At 36.7% G+C, this 19,400-nt stretch overlaps 1 protein-coding gene across 1 annotated transcript; it reads right to left on the bottom strand.

Annotated features, from left to right (window-relative positions):
* Window positions 1-2,450: 2,450 nt before the first annotated feature.
* On the bottom strand, window positions 2,451-3,101 carry LOC133784815 (uncharacterized). Its single transcript, XM_062224087.1, has one exon. The coding sequence runs from the start codon at window positions 3,099-3,101 to the stop codon at window positions 2,451-2,453; it is 651 nt and encodes a 216-aa protein (XP_062080071.1).
* Window positions 3,102-19,400: the final 16,299 nt, after the last annotated feature.

Below are 19,400 nucleotides of genomic sequence, written 5' to 3'. Positions count from 1 at the left end.
TACAATAATAAGTTTAACACCTAGATTGTAAAGATCTTTAGTCGTGTAATAACGATTAAGACAAAGCAGGGGTTTTGATTAAAAAAATAAAGTTTAAAACAATTATTGTTATCATTAAAAAAATCTAGAACCACGATCATAAATAAAAAAAAAATTATGTTTTACTTCATGAAACATTATAACACAAATTAAATAAAACCATAAGGATGCTAACAAATGCATTTAGTACTTACATGGTCCGGTGGTCGATCAGGAGGAGGCTGGTGTGAATAATAGGCTGAAGTGCCTCTCCCAATGGAGACTTGTGAACCTTAACAAGGGACGGTAAATCTTTGTCTCTTTTGAAATGGGAGTAAATTTTTGTCGACTGTACCACGAAAAATGGATGATGAAAATACTTCAGATATTAAATTCACGTGCCTACCTCACCAGTCGACCATGGCAAGCATTGATGAGGACTGTGAAGAGGGTATCGATGTGTAGATGTTGAACATGGAAAGGGTAGGCATTGACAACTTATTTGGCCCATTTATGATTGGGCTTCTGCAATAACTGGTGAAAGACTTTAGTTTGCAAACACACCTTTTGTTTGAAAATTTTATGGGCCTATGCTCTTTTAAATATTGGTACCATGTTATGGGCCTGCTCCTATTTTCTGTTTATTAACATTTTTTTTTAAACTTAAAACATGTAAACCAATTAACTAAACAGAAATAAAAATAAATAAAGTTTTTTTCCCATTCTTTGTTTCCTGTTCATTTCCAGGACTTTCCTTCTTCTTTCTTCTGCGTCTTCTTCTTCTTTTTCTTCATTACCAGCCACCCAGTTCAGCACATCTTGCTGGATAGAGGTGCATGGCTAGGGGAGTAGCGACGAGGACGGGCACTCAGCGACAAGGTTGGACCACAGAGGTGATGTTGTACAATGGTGAGGTTGGATGTGGTTGGGTTTAATTTATTTTCAACAAAACCCAGATCTAGCTTTATTTTTTGTTCCTGGTGAGCCTCTCTTCTTCTCATTCACTATTTCTCTTTCTCTAACATATTTTTTTTCAACTATTTATGGCCTTCGACTTCGACTGCAACGTGGTTCGATTTATGGGCTTCGATATCTCTGTTTTGCTAGTTTATTACTTTCTGTATATACTCTACTTGGTAGTGATTGATCTAGAGAAGATAAACCATGTATTCATATTGGTTATGGCTACATAGGGTGATGGGTACGGGAATCTAAGTTAATTACTGTATCAATGAACAGTGGATATAATTTGGGTTAAACTCTGTTATCTACTTGAGTGAGAGAGAACTCTGTTATTGTCTTTCCCATCCTTTTTTAAACTATATATTAAGTGTATATAGGCTTGCTGCACTCTGTAGATCAAGTAGTGCACTAATCATGGTTATATTTGACTTTATTCTACTTAGGCTACTTTTAAAAGTTTGGACATAGTGAAAGGGGAAAAAAGGTAGTTCTAGTATGGCCTAGTTTTGTATTTGAACTACGTTTATTTTTATTTTTCAGGACTTCTTTTATGAACTACTTTAATTTTTTAGCAAAGTCAAATTTTGGAAGAAGACACATTGAAGCAATTTGTGTTTTATGAACAAGGCATGAATCGACTAGCGGTGAAGGCTAGGTGGCTGTGGTGTTGGCTTCAATTTGATTTTTATTTTTTCATTTCAAATGTGATTAGTGTATTTTCTAGTTTTCAGTATACTCCAGCATAATTATTGTAATTTTTGGATAAGATTTTGCCAATTTGATGTATTACATTTAGTTAAAATTTAATCTTTTTTATTTGTAATTTTTGAATTTTTTTTATGACATTTCGAATGGAACAATGCCCGTTACTATATGAACCTACGGAAACTGATATTTCCTGTCTATGTATCATAGAGCTATGGAATGCCCGTTCACGTAGAGTTCAGAAAATAAATAATAAAAATATGTTTACCTATTATAAGGTAAAGACTATTTAATATCAGCATAAGTACAGTTGCAAAATATAAATAACATGCAACCATTAAAGATCCTGAGACTCTATTTTTATCATTATAAGACCATGACAAACCTCCATATCGGCAGAAATGCTGACCAAGTATTCCGCATATGAGTTTTGCTACAAATTTATAACATAGTGTTCAATATTAACAACAATACAAAAAAAATTATGATATCACTCAACCAAACATTTTGTAATTACGGTGTGAATCTAACCTTGAGAAATCCTATTACTCCACCGATTTGAACCGTAGTCATATGGTTCTTCATCTACCACGCAATATGGTCACCAATCACTAAGCTTTGAAGTCAAACTCTCTTCCTTGACTGCCTCCCACTTCATCTTCTTCAAAATTGAATGTTTTGTTTTCTGGCCATTGATGACTGCCCTCTTCATGATTTGCATATTTGTCATCTTCTTCATTTTCAGAATCTTCGGAATAGACACACTATTCCTTTCCCTTAAGTCTTTTAGGGCATGTTAACTTGTTGTGACCAGCCTTTTTGCATAAACTACATTTCCTACCGACACTATTTCTTGTTCCTGCTATTTTCCCAGTCCCCTTAGATTTGGTGAATTTTGGGTCTTGCACAATGAACTGGGAAGCCCTATGCATACGGAGGTTGGACGTGCAACTATCTCCACCAATCACTAAAGCTTCTTTCAATGTTGCACAAATTCGATCAATTTCGAGTGTAACCATACGATGTGCATAGTCGGTCCTACTCGCGAGGAAGGCAACCTCATTCATTCGATTACTTATTTCTCCAAACCTAGCCTTTTGGAGTGTGGTTTTATCACTATGAATACAACTATCATTCCATATTGAAATCTCTCCCGACTGAGCTTCAATTGTCCACTGCGTCACAATAAGTGACTTTGGCATGTGTCCCATGTCTAGGTGCTTCATTGCGGCAAACATATGCCTACATGGTATCCCAAATGTAAGAAAATATTGGCATTCACAGACAAAAAGGTCATGAGCCAAAGTTGCATAGACTGGCCGGCTTGGTCCCCAACGAAACTTGTGGAGTTTCATCATTATAGCACCCTCCATGATTGTTTTTGTGAGTACAGTGTAGTTGCCTTCCTTTGACATTTTTCGTCTAACCTTAAAAAAACATATTCCTTGTATATATCCTTGAAAGTTCTTCCTCCATAACTGGTAAGTTTGTCACTCCTAATTATGGTGATGTGTGCAGTCTCATAATCATCGGTTGCTTCGCGATGCCTGACCCATGAAAGGGCCATGTCAAGGGCCCTCACAAATTCATATAGCTTCAACTTCTAGTTCAATTTTTTCTTCAGAATGACATTAATACCTTTGTTACGTTGGGTGGTTGACATGCCACAGAAAAATTTCCCTCTCAAGTAGGTCTCTACCCATTTATGTCTTGTATTGTACAATTTAGCACCATACTTCTTTCCCTACAACCCATACTGTATCATAACTTCACTGAATTTCTCCTCAAACTCGTCAACATCATAATACTTGAACACCAGCTTTGTTAGGCTTTCGCTGAAACTTGGGTCTTTCACCTTCTTAACAGCTTTGTTGTGCATATGCCAATAACAAAGGCAGTGGGTTGCATTTGGGATCAAAGCCTCTATTGCTGTTGCAATCGCCTCATCGCCATCGGTGACAATAGTTTTGGGTTGAGCCTCATCCATACATTCTAAAAAGGCTCGTGTAGCCCACATGTAGTTGCTTGCATACTCATTTGTGAGAATTGCAAGGCCTAGTATGGTAGTCCTGAAATGGTTGTTGACTCCCACCCATATAAGTCATGATTTGCCATAACTATTGGTCTTATATGTTGAGTCAAATGCGATTGCATGTCCATACATCTCATAGTTTAATCTTGACTTCCTGTCCACCCAAAAAAAAAAATCAAAAGTCGTCTTTTGTTGTTGTACAAGAATATTCCATAAAATCTCGGGTCATGATCAGCTTTATGCTCTAGATACCCGACAGCATGACCCGCGTTCGATCCTGCAAACTGCACGTTTGTTGTAGCAAACATACGATTGTATAAGTCTTTCACCGTGAACGACAACTTATGATAACCCCCCACCTTGTCGACCATGTACGACATTATGTGGCATGTTCTAACACTTGCATCCTTCATTGACTTCGCTTGCTGAAGTTCACCAAGTGACACAAACCTATTGGACCGTAGACACTTCTTGTGGTCACGATGGTGACCGGATGTGAGTGTTCTGTTAAGAACTCCTTGCAACTCCATTTACCACTACACTTAATCAGATTAACCTGGAATGCAACCTTACAACAGACTCTGTTAATTTTCTTCGGTTCCTTTTTTTTTTATCCTGCCTATTTAAATCTACCTCTAACCTAGACCCTTCCCTAGAGCACACCCACTCTCGCTTGCGAATCTGGCCAGCGCTATTCTTCCTCATGTGACCCTTTCGAATGCTAAATCCAATCACTCTTCCATATACATATATAAATTCCTCTGCAAGGTCTAGTGTCTCAAAAACATGGCCTATTAGGGTGTTCTTACTCAATTCTAGTGGGTTTTCAAAGATTCTGTACTTTGAAAAAATTCCCTCTCCTTCCTCATCCAACACAGTTGGGTCCTCAGAATCTGCCGAATCCGGTCCTAGAAACGTTCGCGGTTCAAAATTATTTTCTCCATATAGTTGTTATATTTCTTCCATTTCACTGATCTGCAATTCCTCGTCCACATTCTCTTCTCCATTATAAAAAACCATTTCACTCCCCGCCCTGTTAAATATAACCAAAATAAAGGATTTCAGTGTTAAAGAGTGTATAAATAAATCAACTCCTAGTATGAGTTTAACTAAGGAGGTATAATTTCACATAGATATCAATATAAAACAATCGTATCACCTTTACTGATTACATATATTTTGTTTAATAATCTTGTAATATTTATTTGCCTTATTGTTGTTGATTATAAAAGAAGTAATTACCTGTTGATCCAATAAAGTAGTTATAAGATGTTGGTTAATATTTTCCTATTTTCATTTTGTACCTATAGAAGTTGAGTTACATTAAGTTTCACTCCCAACATTAAAAATAACTACAACTATTTTCTGAACATTTACCTGACATATGAGAAATCCAAGCCATTCATGAATTTATAGTTGAATACCATCTCTACACCCCAATTTGAATCCACATACATACAACTTATTTTTTTTCCCTTTGTTAATGGCAGACATAACCTATTAATAAAATTCTTGTTTTTAACTATAGATTCAGCTAAATTATAATTAGCAAGATTTATCATTTCTTTTCAACTAACTTCAGTCATATGCTAACATATTATAACTCAGTATAAACTTTACCAATTTTTAAATTTGATGTCTACCTTTGGTTAATGTGAAACGTTCAACAACTCTAGAGGATTCCATTTTTTAAAGAGAAATCATGCATTGTAATGTTCAATCAATTCCACACAAAAATTGGTAATGAGGTTAAAAATTAATATGAATATCAACGTTTTTAATAATCGTGAAGAATATATGGTGTCTGTAAAGGTTAACTACATTGTAATTTTATAAATAAGGTGGGAGACATATAACCTGGGATGGAGTCCCTGGGAGAGATTTTCAAGGGCCCTCTTTTTGCCGATTAACTCCACATTGATTCACAGAGGACTTGGGCTGAATCCATGTAAGATTGTTACAATTATTAAAGTTTTTTGGTTTTTTTTTCTGGTATGAGGAAGACAAACACGAATGAGTTGTGCCTTTGTTAATGTTTGGGTTAGAGTGTAGGATAAAAAAATTAATGAACAAGGAAAATATTTAATTTCGTTTAATTACTCCTACAATCATTATGACCTATTCTGTGAATAATGTCCAATGTATCCCAAAGAAGATCATAATTTTCAAGTGTATTAAACCAACGTTTGAACCTTTAATGTAAAAATAACTCAGAACTAGTACCATCATCATCACCTGCCTAATTTTCCAATCCCAAATCATGTCTACCCAATAGTAATCTGCCACATCAATTAAAATTTTATTACTAGTGTAATTGTGTTTTTGGTCCTTTATTTTTTTTTTCTTCACTGGTGGTATATGTCTGAGTTGTGTGTTTCCACCTTCCCTTCTTTCTTAAGAAAGTTATTCACAATAATAAAAGATACTATTAATGCTTTAATTTATTTTTCATCATATGAAACAAAAAATCATGTTATTTACGTTTTACCCCATATTTATCTTAGTGGTCTTAGTGGTCACATCCAATAAAAGAGTAAAATAAAGACAGAGTGGTCACTTCCAACAGAGATTGGTTTCTATATTATTTGTCTGTTGTGGTCTACTCACATGTGATTTCCTATATGTTAAAAGCTGGGCATACTAATAATTTAAGTTTGCTGATTACATGTTTTGTCCACTAGTTTGTCCAAGTCCGGCCCGCTTTCCCAGCCTGGATTCCTACAGGCCTCTCTGCTGGGCAGCTTTCGGCAGTGCACAGGTACCGAGAAGACCTTATTCAATGTTTTGGACATTGGACAGTGCAGATGCACATAATAATGTGTTATGTTTTTTTTATTATTGTATTAGCCTTTATTTGACCATTCAAATCCCACGATAATAATAGAGTTAGCCTTCACCATATACCATACAAATTACTGGGACCCGCAGAGGATACTGTCCATCCACCATCCCACTTATGCTTATTTATTCTATAAATAACTAGGATTTTCTACAATATTATCCCACTGTGATATGTTCAATGTCCACATGAAAATTAGAGAAAAGTTGGAGTGTACCTTATACCCCATCTACACACATCACTTTAATATGTAAATGGATTCTAAATAAGAGATGAAGGAGACGTAGACGCATGAAGAATTTCTTAAACAAAATGTTTCCGGTTTAACCATTTTCAAATTGGTAAAGTAAGATTTCCAACTATGTTACAAATTTCTATTTCAATCATAATGTCTGCTTTATACAGGCACACCAATTGACCTATAGTGATGACTAACAAATATGAAGGTTATTCAAGTAGATTTACTTTCCCACATTTGTTTAACATCTAAACAAATAAACTTATATAAGGTGGCCTCGGCCACACCGCTTCCCCAGCAACACAAAAATTCACCTACCCGGCAAGCCTATAAGAATTAGTAGGTGGTGGTATAGGTTGTGATGCTGATGAAAATGATGACCTCTATGAAGGTCGCGGAGTATCCGCAGCAATTACGTAATGTAATTTGAATAATATGTTTAATATGCAACCTTTAGTATCAACTAAGGTAATCTTTATATGTAGTATTTTATTTTATTTTTGTAGAAGTATTTCTATTAAGCATTACCTCCATGTATTATCATATGAGAATACAAATTAATAGTTGTAGATGTTTTCTTATCTATGGATAAAAGGTATAAAATGTTTGTACAATGTAAACATTTGTAATATTAAAAATTGCCAAAATAATGAATAAAAGTACATGGACAACAAGATTTTTGAACTTTATTTTAGGTATTTTAATTTGTTAGATTTTTTCCAAAACCTACAAGAGGTTCGCTACCCTGTATATCAGGCGAGACATCATCCAGGTGCTCTAATTAACTGTAATTATTGGAATATTAGCCACAATAAACAATTAAATTTCCAAACTAAAATCTTACATACTAACTGAACCAAAATATATTTGTCTCACTTTATAATTAATCATATATTATAGATTGTTAAAGATATAAGTATGGATATAAAAACATGTTTAACTGCTCTCATGCACTACTCATTAATAGTACGAGAATTTTCTGTACATGGGTGTACTTATTAATAAGTTATTTATATTTGTTATTCTGGCCCATGTTTGGTTGAAACACGTGTAAAAAATAAAATCCATAGATCACCCCATCAGTACTACTAATATACTATACTTCATTTAAGTATCACTACCTACATTATCTTCTAATAAACCACTGAAGAAAACACACAGACGAAGGTGGAAGCAGTATCACCGAATCCACATTTCCCACTTGTTGTTTAACTTCTCCTCATCACACTGTATGGAGTTGGACTCCTCCATTGATTCATGCAATAGGGAGGTGTTCCCAGAGGAACGAAGACTGCATCAGGGCTCGCTGGATCCAGAGGAGTTCAGACAAATGGACTTTAAAATTGCTCCGGATGATCCTGTGCAAAGTGTGAAGGACCTAATGCAGCAGCTCCATGAACAGATTTGGAACTAACATTGGAGAGGACTATCCGCCGTAACCTGGAAAAAATCAATCTCAGTTTGAGGACAAAGATTGATGCTTTGGATAATAAGTTGTAGGAGAGGTCCTCCCACTTCAATCTTCATATCGTTCAGGCCTCAACGGACTATAATGATGCCACATCCGGCCAGGGGAAGGTAGCCGAGTCATCCTTCCCAGATATAATGCATGACATGGGGGGCGTTAAAAATATTCAACAGGGAAACATTCCACGTACTGGGGATCGACTTGTTCCAAGGCAGTAATTTAACAATACTCGACAACTGACGTGATATTGTTGGATGGCAATAGTGCAGTCCGAGTTAGGTATCGTATAAATGTAAAAAAATAAACTGGTAGTAAGAATTTATGGTCTTATAAGTGGAACTGTGATGTTTTTGATGCTTCTGTTCTTCATCCATGTAAACAGTATACCCTTTAATATAATGAACTTTGATTCTGTCAAAAAATGTTGGTAACTAATGATTAAGTGAATGTAGAATAATATGGAAAAGTTGGTATTGATAATGATCTTCTCCTATGATTATTGGGATCCTATTTGTTGTTATAAGCTAATTTGAGTAATTGATGCAAAAGTAATAGCTGGAACACACGTGAGTAAAACAGAATAAGTTAGCATAATTAAAATTTTAAAATAAAACCATGACAATGTAAATGGGCAACAATTCTTATTGGTTGATGATTTCCACTATTTAGGTTGATCGTTCAAAAGATTTTTTACCATACTTACATATTAACCTAATAGTCCTTATATACAAGTCATTAGCTAGTGTGACAAGTATATAGTTGTGGTGCACTTGTGTTTGTTTAAGGTAGCACTAATTTAATTAATATAAACAAAATGCCTGCCAAGTGCCTAAAGTGTAAATTCTGACTTACGAGATTTGACCATCAAATAGAAAAAATTAATTAAGGTAATACCGAGCTTTGTAAACATACGACGACATTTAAATGCAAACACAAAGTTTGTATACTTAACAAGTTAAAATGATGTACAATTGAGTAATAAAATATGTTAATTAAATGCATTGGTAGATCAAAAGATCACATTTAAATGCATTTATCAATGTAGTATTAATCATAGTTATTAAGTTGGTATAGTTGAACCAACTGTAGATGTAATGGAAGGGTCTTCAATTATCTACAAAGTTAAGGTCAAAAATGACATAATTTGGGCTAGACTAATTGGCACGATTCATGCAGTCGCAAGAATGGTTTTATGCAGCTGCAGAACCAGAAGACTTGGGCATTCCAAGACATTCCTGCGACCGCAGGAACCAATTTCTGCGGTCGCAGATCCAGTGGGCTATAATAATTGGCGAGGTTAATACGGTCACAGGAATGGTTTTATGCAACCGTAGCACCAGAACACTTGGGCATTTCCAGGACAGTCCTGCGACCGCAGGAACCAATCTCTGCGGTCGCAGATCCAGTGGGCTACAATAATTGGCGAGGTTAATGCGGTCGCAGGAATGGTTTTGTGCGACCGCAACACCAGAAAAATTGGGCATTTCCAGGACATTCCTGCGACCGCAGGAACCAATTTCTGCGGACGCAACTCTAGTGGATTAGAAAAATTGACGAGGTACATGTGGTCGCAGGAATGGTTTTATGCGGCCGCAGGATGGCGAAATTTTATATAAGAAAATGCATGTATTTAATTAAATAAAAAGTTCAGTTTATCATACTCTCTTTCTTATCACCCTCATTTTCTCACATTCCCTCTCCTCTTCTTCACCTAATTTCATATATTCTCTCATTCTCCTTCTCTCTTCAATTTTTTTTTTCAAGAGGCCCTATCACTCCAAGGTTTTGTAAGTATATTTCTATTTTAATCTTTGCCAACTTTCTGTCCATCATCATCCACCATTGTAAGTCTCCCTTATCATTTTTTTCTTAAGTTCTACATTGTTTTCTTGAGAAAATTTTCATCATAAGCTAGTGAATCAGAAATTTATGTGTGGTGTTTCACACATATCTGTTTAGTTTCTAGAGTTTTATGCTATCATTAAACCAACTGTATTGAAGGATTATGTGGATTTGCGTTTGTGTTGAGTTTGCTTGATTTTGAATTTGGGAAATTTTGACCTAGTTTTGGATAATATTTTTGTTTGATTATTTGGTGAAATTGAAGTGACATTGCTGAAATTGGGAAGTCTTGATGCTTATTTTTATGTCCAATTTCATTGGGTGATCACTTTATTTGGAGAATTTTGCCATTTTCCAATTCTAAGCCATAAATTTGGGGATTTTTAAATTTAAAGGTATTCATCATTGTTCTTGTGCTTCTTTTGATTGTGGAAAATTTTAAATTGAACCTTGATTACAATTTTTGAAATTGGTGCCCTTTTGTGAATTGGTGACAGTGTGTGCATTATTTTGTGTAGTTTTGGTTGTTGTGTAATAATGTCTACTAGTAGAAAAAGAACTAAAACTGGAAAAACAAAAAAACAACAACCACCACCCCCACCCATTGAGAATGAAGAAGACCTAAATTTTGAGGATGTACCTAGGTTTTCCAACCCAATAGCCAATTCTAGGTACATTCAAGATAAGGAGCGTAGCCTTATTAGGGGGAGAGGTTTTGCCACCAATTGGAAATATGAGTTTATTGTTCCTGAAGAGTATAAGCCTGCGATTAGAGCCCATAAGTATGAGGTTTTTTGTGCTCCTCCAATTGCTGCTATCATCCCCGTAGTTCGAGAATTTTATGCTAATGCTTTTCACCATGACTATACATGGGAAACCACTGTTAGGGGAAAAACTGTAAAATTTCACAGAAGTGATATCAACAATTTTTTTTCAAATTGCTTACCCTAGAAACTGATGAGTATAGGGATTTACAGGACCAACTATGTGAGGAGAGCACTTGGGACACTATCCTGTAAGCTTTAACCCCGCCTGGAACTGAATGGACCTTTAATGGCACACATAGAGTTGGGTTTCCCTTCAATTTGTTGACGAGGGAGAAAAGAGTGTGGCTGTATTTTATTTGTTCAAATTTGACACCCACTGAAGCTTTTACCATTGTTAGCCCTAGTAAGACGGTAATGCTCTACGCTGTCTTACAAGGGAAATCCATAGATGTAGGCAATATTATTGCTTCTAATTTGAATGAGTGTTGTGTCACTGGATATGTGGGGTTGTATTTTCCCAGCCTTGTCACCGGTTTATGTCTGAAAGCAGGGGTCCCCATTAATGAACTAGACGAGAAATTTCCCCCTCTAGTTTATGATTTGGTGAAGATTAACAATGTGAAAACTTTTTCAGTTGTTTCTAGTGCAGGTACCTCCAGACAGTCCGCTCGTCCACCGCAAAGAACTGAGAGCATAAGCCAAAGGATGGACACTTTGGTGTCTCAGTTCCAGCAGCACCACTTATGGAGTGTCAACGTGGCACAGAACCAATATGCTTACTACCAAGCCTTTGCTGCTCACTTTGGGATTGACACTAGTGGATTCCCACCATTTCCACAATGACCCAACTTTGGGTATCCTCCACCTGAGGGGGATGACGAGGCAGGTCCTTCATCGTGAGTCGAGTCAGGTAAGTTTCATTTTCTTAGCTTTTATTTAAACAGTGGGGACAATGTTTTTTGTAAGTTTGGGGAAGAGAGATTTATTTTAGTTATTTGTGTCTGGTTAGTTGAGTCAAGTTTCTGTTTAGTTTGCAGTTTTCTTATAAAGTGTTTGGTTTTGTTTCTTAATTGTGTTGTGTGTTAGAGTATCTACAGAGTCTGTCGAATCAAGATAACAATGATTTAGTCCATGAGAATAAGTGAATGACTTGTAATATAAATCGAGAAAAATATATTTGATTTTATATAAAAAAAAATGTGAGCTTGGTTTGACCACTTCTTCGGATTACTTTATGAAACTGGTAAAACTGAATATTTGATCATGATTGGTAAATTCTTGCATTTAAATGTATGTACACTTGCTGAATTTTGAATGTGGAAAGAAGGTATGAAAAATTATAGAACTTGCTTGCTTGCTATTTGAGGCGAAATCATAGACAATGCATGTTTAGGAAAATGATTTAGGCAATTTTTTTTTCAAAACATTTGAACCTTTCAAGCCAACCTTGATTAATTTATCTGTAGTTACACTTTTTGAGCCTAAAAGAATATCTTTTTATTGGTAAACACTTATTTTGAGCCTAATTGAACACTTTATTATTTTCCATTCCCATGATTTATACCATAAGCATATATATATATAAATGGGGATCGATTTGTAATGGGTGTTATTTTGTGATTTGGTTGTGACAAGAGAAAAATAAAAGAAAAAGATTGAGAGAAAAATTAAAAAAAATAAAATAAAAATTAAACTACACTTCTTATGTTTGCTCGCATTGAAAAACATAAGTTTGGGGAAGTGTAGTTAAAAAAAAAAAAGAATTATGGAGTGTCAGTTTTTCTCAATCTTGGAAAATGAAGAGAAATTTTGGGTTGTATTCGACTATCATGTGAATATCAAGGGTGGTTTGGTTGAGATTGTATGCTTACAGTATAAATGAGCCTAAATGACTATCTTATCCACCGTTACCCAAGCCTTTCAATACAAGCTTTAAAAGACCTTTTGATTCTTGAACATGCATTGATTTATATTAGTGGAGAATAATAAGTTAGCAAGCATATGGAAATATGAGATTTGATAGATTGATGGTGAGAATTCAGCATGTGTAAATTATTTTAAATGTGTGTTAATTACTGTTCATGAATGAGTAGACAGAAATTATCAATGAGTTAGGGTAAATTGAAGAAGTGGTTGTATTGAAAATCTGGATCAATTGTCAGTTATTTTTCAACGATTTTATATGCTTGTCATTCATTAATTTTTTAGGTTTAAAAATTGTGGTTATCTTGATTCATTTGTTTGGTGTATGTATTTATTTATTTAGTTTGTCTTTAGTCTTGTTTTCTCTACACGAGGGTGAGCAAATGTTAAGTGAGTTTTACACTCGTTTATCTATGTGTTTTTAGGTTAAGTGTTAGGGTTTTAGTTTTGTTTTATTCTATTTTACGCTTGTTTTTATGTGTTTCAGGTTTCGAAGGGGTTAGGTGACTTAGGTGTAGAAGCATGATGGAAATAACGACAAAAGAACAAAAGTTGGGGGAAAACGGTGTTTCGAGCCACTTTTTGCGACCGCAGGAAAAGGATTTTGCTGCCTAGACTGAGAGAAAAAGAGGCACTTTTGCAGACCTAGACTGAGAGAAGAGGATCGGGATCATATTTTGGAGAAGAATTGGGATCAACATAGAGTTATTTTCTCTTCTTCTTATATTTACTTTATGATTAATTTTTTGTTTATGGATTTCTTAATGATGAACAACTACTTTCTGTATTAGGGATTTTAATTGAATCACTGGAAACTATTTTACGAATTAAAGCAACGTTTTATTTTATTTATTCCTCTATTGACATCTTCTCAGTTTATGTTTATTGTTTGAGAATTGATTGGCCATCAATTTTCATAACCTACACGATTTTGAATCAAAACTTGAAAAGTGAGACTTGGATATGCTATAAATGACTGGACATAAAATTGATCATTGAACTTTCCGTATATGATTATTTATATGGTTCTTCAGTTATTGTTCTTATTGCCTCCTAATGCTGAATTTCTCATAGAAATATAGAAAATGATTCTTGAGGTTGAGTTTTATATTTCGTAACTTGAATATAAACATATTTTGTTAACTTGCCATCTTAATAAGAATAAAGAATGTAACACAAGCATTGATGAATATTAGAGTGGATAGTCGATGAGATTGAATTCCCTAATTTATTTTTCTATTAAATTAATTTCTTGAAGTCTTTATGTTTATGTTTTGAATTTATGGTATTAAGTTTTACTTGTAATTATTTTGTTCATGCATTAAATTTTACATTTTACAAATCAAACATTCCATTAACCAAATAGAAATTATAAATTAATTTTCTGGTAATTGATAAATCAGTCTCTGTGGATGATACCGGAATTTACCGATTTTATTACGAATTGCGATTACGTATACTTGCGTAAAACAAAAATCTCGAAACATTTTCATTTTGTGCATATTCCCTTTCAAACAAAGATTTAATATGACAGGTGTGATATTTCATATAGGAACCAAATTGAGGTCATTTTCTATGTTCTCCATTCAAGTTGGACAACTAACATTATGAATTTGTCAGGGACAACATGCACACAAGTTAAAATCTCTACAAATGTTAATTTGTACAACTATAAAATATCTTAACATGACTGTCCACTATCCATATATTGTGTTATGTGTTAGAAAGAAATAGTCAACTGACTTTTAAAAATTTGAAGTAGATAAAGAGCAAAATGGCCCTGTATCGGTCCCAAAAGATGAAGTACTTCTGCAACCAATTCCATCCTATAGAGGCGGTCCCAAAAAATAACAACTATCAAACATTCCCCTGTAAATGCACTTAAAATATCTTCCTATTTAACCCCCCCTCCCCCCTCATTCCCTGATTCTTCGTCTTCTTCCACACATCGAAAGCAAGCTGAACATTGCCCCAAATTTTGTTGTGCGTAGAAGTCACCAGCCCAAGAGCAATGCAAATCCTCTCATTTGCAGAATTAAACTAAAATGAAAATCAATCAATACATACCCCTCTTCGACATATATAAAAGACACTTACAATGGAGTGTTTGAAATAGACATCGTGACGACCCTGAATTCAGTTAATGACATAGATGACACAGTCATATCCATTTGATTGTTGAAGAACTCCAACATTTGTCTCAACCTGAAAACAGGTGAATGAAAAAGAAGGCCCCATTTTCTCGGTTATTTGGTCAGCAAGTAAGTAATCAAGCTTCTCCATCTGAAGATCAATAAACAAAATCATCAACTTCTAAATTCATGAATATATTACAATCCCACCTTAACTAGTTCTCTTCCAAATTTAACAATAAAACATTTCATTAAAATACCATTCTTATTTTGTAAGTATTAACTTAATCCCACACCAAAATCTAAGTTACACTTACCACCATTTTCACAAGACCACTTCCAGTTGACAACCATGTTTGTCCAGCATCGAGTCACTTATTTCTACAATACCATCACCCATGTGTACTATAAAAAGCAACCAATGTTCTATTTTGTCATTGTGGATTGGAATAAAAATCAGCAAGTCAGAAACATAACATTACTAATATTTAATATTAGTGTACAAGAGAATAGTACAAAGTTTGTAAGGGGAACATACATGCAGACATTTCTTCAAATCACCAAGGTAAAACTTCTGCGCAGAATCATCACGGCCATTGTCTGGAAATAAACTGTCAATGCTAATTCCAGATACCTGTGTTGTGATATAGTCGAATTTAGTATTTATCGGGCCCAAACAACCAAACTAACCAATGGATAGACCAACCTACTGTCAATCTTGTATTCAAATACCAAGCTCTTCCATCTTCTGCTGACACTAGCAGAGCTGCACGTGTGTTCACCTCACAAACAACATTCAACACCTACATAAGTAAAAGAATATCAAAATAAAATATTAAACCAAAAAACATAACATACTTGAATTAAACATTCATGTGCTCCAACTGTTTATCAAATCTAATTCTCTACTACAAAATGTATATTCAATTTTATGCATAAACCCGATTTTGTACAAACAGAGGCAAAATGAGTTTATTATAATATTTCAACAAATTAAAAAGGATAAGTGTTAAACCTCACCTCACCAATCACTTTCTTACTCGGACCCAAGCTTCTAATCAAATCCCTATTGAGGAAATTAAAATCTGTCTCCACCAATCTTTCACTGCATACAATCAAATTATTTGCTACTTACAATAATTTAGATATATAAACTGTCACTTATTCTCCATAATTATATAAATTTGACTCAAACAAACTTACTCAGACACAACTGGGTAAAAAATAAATTCAACCAATGACGCAATATCAGGATCGTCAAGTATCGGGGCACTTGCATTAAACGGACCAATCATTTTCATCTGAACATCACCCTTCAATTGTGCAGAGCTAAGTGGCAATGACTGAGAACTACTCTCATCTTACATATACGTAATATTCGGTACTAAAGACAATAATATTGAACAATTAAAAAAAAAACAATCATATCATCGTTACTGTTATCCAAAAAGCAGGTGTGGGTGACGTGGCAGACATTTTTAACACGTGGCTGACACCTGGCAGAGGCTCTGTTCGACCATCAACCAGGAAGATTTCCCTGACATAACATTTGGATTTTATATACGACCAGACCGGTCGTATACTCCGCATATTCGGAGATGATCTTGTGCAATTGTAATCATACCCGAGATTATCTCCCATGATTCCTGATTATCCGATTAATTAGGAAAGAATATCTGTAACAAATTCGAAAAATCCTTCTTGAGCCTATAAATAGAGAAAAATAGCTTAAGGAGGGGACTTTTGGCTGATTTAAGTTTATACTTTACAAGAGAATTAGAGCTATCATCTTCTGATTGTATTATTCATCCCTTGGAGGCCTGTGAAACTCAGAGAACCCTAGTTCTTTGATCATTCATTTCAGAACTAATATCAATAATAGCTTAAGTGGACGTAGGTCATTACCAATTCGTGGGGCCGAACCACTATAATTTGTTGTGTCGTTTATTGTTCTTTCCATTAGATCTATTTCAACACTTTCCATCACATCAAGCATTTGACTCCGTGTCAGTTGACCAAAACGAGGGTCAACATTCTGGTACTTTCATTGAGAGCTTGAGACGAGGTTGTTGAAGCACTAATGGCGAAAAGAACAAAGAAGACTGGGCAGGCGATTGGCGTTGCACCATCTCAACCTCCTCCTCCAAACATGGCTGAAAATGAGCCTCACTTGGAATTTGATGAGGAGGAACTGGACTCTGAAACGCTGAGAAATACCCTGGGAGTATTGCAAGGCAAATTGGCCAATCTGAGGGCCAGTCAACAAAGTTTTGCGGAGACCATGGCACGATAGCAGCAAGAAATAGAGCATCAGTGCCAAGAGCTGAGCGAAAGACAGGCGGAGATGGACCGTCGCTAGAGGGAGACCATGGCATCCCTCGAAGCAGCCCTGCAATTAGCAAGTAATCAGGCTACACCTGTCTCGCAACCTGATCAACCCTCAAATGGGCCACCTCAAAGGGGTCCCAATCCTAGCCCCCCAATCCAACCAACGAGCCCTTAAAGGCCTGAGCAGCCACCAATGCCTCAAGATGATGTCCCACCTAAGGACCCTGAGATGCAGCCTCCATCCCAGGCTGGTCGAGGCATCCCTCCACAACACAGGCAGAATAGGGTCGGGCAGCAGCCCCGCAGCCCTAGATGCCATGGGGTGAAGAGCCATGCCCACCGAGTAGGGGACAACGTCCTTCTGGTAACATAAGGAACTCAGAGATAAGCTCTACGGTCAGAGGCCCCCCACGGCATGATAATGCACGGGGACCCACCGACCAGCGCAGGCCTCCCCCTAACGCTCGGGAAGTTCCAGCCCGAGGAGGCAACCGAGGGGACAGTCGGTCCCACCATAGCCAATCAAGGTTCAGAGATGGCCATGGCTATAATGAGGCTGACTCAGGCAGAGGGAATGCTGGTCGGAGGAATGAGGACAGAGGTGGAGGCAGAAGCCCACCACCTAGAGAAGACCAACAAGTGAGACGTAATGCTGGGGGGCAGCCTCGACAAAACAATGTCTTTAGCCGGCTCGGAGCCAGCGAGCAACGGCGAAGAGACGACGACTTAAGGGATGTACTCAACGATCGCCGGGAACGGCACGACGAGTACATTCCCCCAGCACTAGAGGCCCCGGCGATTCCTGAAGCCATGCAGGCCCAGATTTATGCCCTGAACCAAGAATTACAGCAGTTGGTTGGGGGAAGAATGTCTCACATCGAGTACGACAGGAGAAGGGGCACTCTTTTCGTTCAGAGGATTGCTATGGCTGAGACTCCCAGTAAGTTTAAGATGCCCACACTTCCGAACTTTGACGGGTATGTTGACCCGGTATCTCATGTCAACAAGTTTGAGATACAAATGGACATTCTCAGAAGGTGTCCGAAGATGCTCGGTGCAGGATCATCCCTGCAACACTTTCTGATGCTGCTCAGGAGTGGTTCTTTAAATTCCCTCCTACAAGTATTGTATCTTGGGAGATGTTCGTAAAAGAGTTTTACGGACAATTCTATGCGGGTTGTGTGCACCCAACTGAGGCAAACCTGCTGGTCGAGATACGCCAGCAAGAAAGAGAACCACTGAAAGACTACGTCCAGTGTTTTATGCGAGCAACCGCTGGAGCTAAAACAGTGGGAGATGAAGGCAAAATGATAGCTCTAATAGTAGGTGTTAGACGCCGTACACCTCTTTGGAGTAGCCTCAGGAAGCATGGTGTAACGCCTCGGTTACCCCAGAATAGTTACGGTGAACGGTGGACCGGAAATTTGACCTGCTACCCGAGTCCTTTGGTCAAAACATGCTCTAAGTGTAATTAACAGGTTAAGGTGAAAAACTACTAAAAAAGGAATGGATATTTTCATTACAAACTACTCTGCAGAGCTAATCAAAACATTTACAAGTTGTTCTCAGTACAAAATGGTCATTATTGTTTCAAATTTACAATCCCGCCGACCTAAGTGGAAAAATAGGGTAAGCCTCCTAGTTCCTCTGAGAACGCCTTGGCCGTGGTGGTCAAGCGGCCACATAAGTACACATCACCACCTAAGCTCTCCACTCAAGGCTGGGTGAGCTTTTCTTTCCCTTTACCTGCACCACATAGCTCCCATGAGCCAAGGCCCAGCAAGAAAACACAATAAAGCATGATATAATATCAACAATAATTGTAATAATCATTCAGGACCATTAGTCCAAACAAATAGGTGACAGTCACAACAGTCACAAAAGTGGGTACAACCCCCTCTAGCCATGTGACGTTAGGGTCACTCGGGCTTAACTGATAAGAGAACCTTTCATAAGTTTGAACAGGACAGGTGTATGGTGATTAGTCACCAACATAACCTTCCTCATGACTTACAGTCATAACCCTGGAACAGCGTTCCCTAGCCATGTGACAAACAGTCACCGGGGCCATATGCCCTGGCTCTGAATAACTGGTCTTAGACCAGACAAGCGCTTATAAGTTCATCGACCTTAGGGTCGGTCCAG

This window comes from Humulus lupulus, chromosome 6 (assembly GCF_963169125.1).
Source record: "Humulus lupulus chromosome 6, drHumLupu1.1, whole genome shotgun sequence".
Lineage (NCBI taxonomy): Eukaryota > Viridiplantae > Streptophyta > Magnoliopsida > Rosales > Cannabaceae > Humulus > Humulus lupulus.
Note: the sequence above shows the minus strand (reverse complement) of the source record. Positions and strands in the feature narration are given on the sequence as shown.

What these genes read in the sequence shown, in the direction of transcription:
- LOC133784815 (XM_062224087.1), bottom strand. Translation starts at nt 3,101, where the DNA reads ATGTCAAAGGAAGGCAACTACACTGTACTCACAAAAACAATCATGGAG.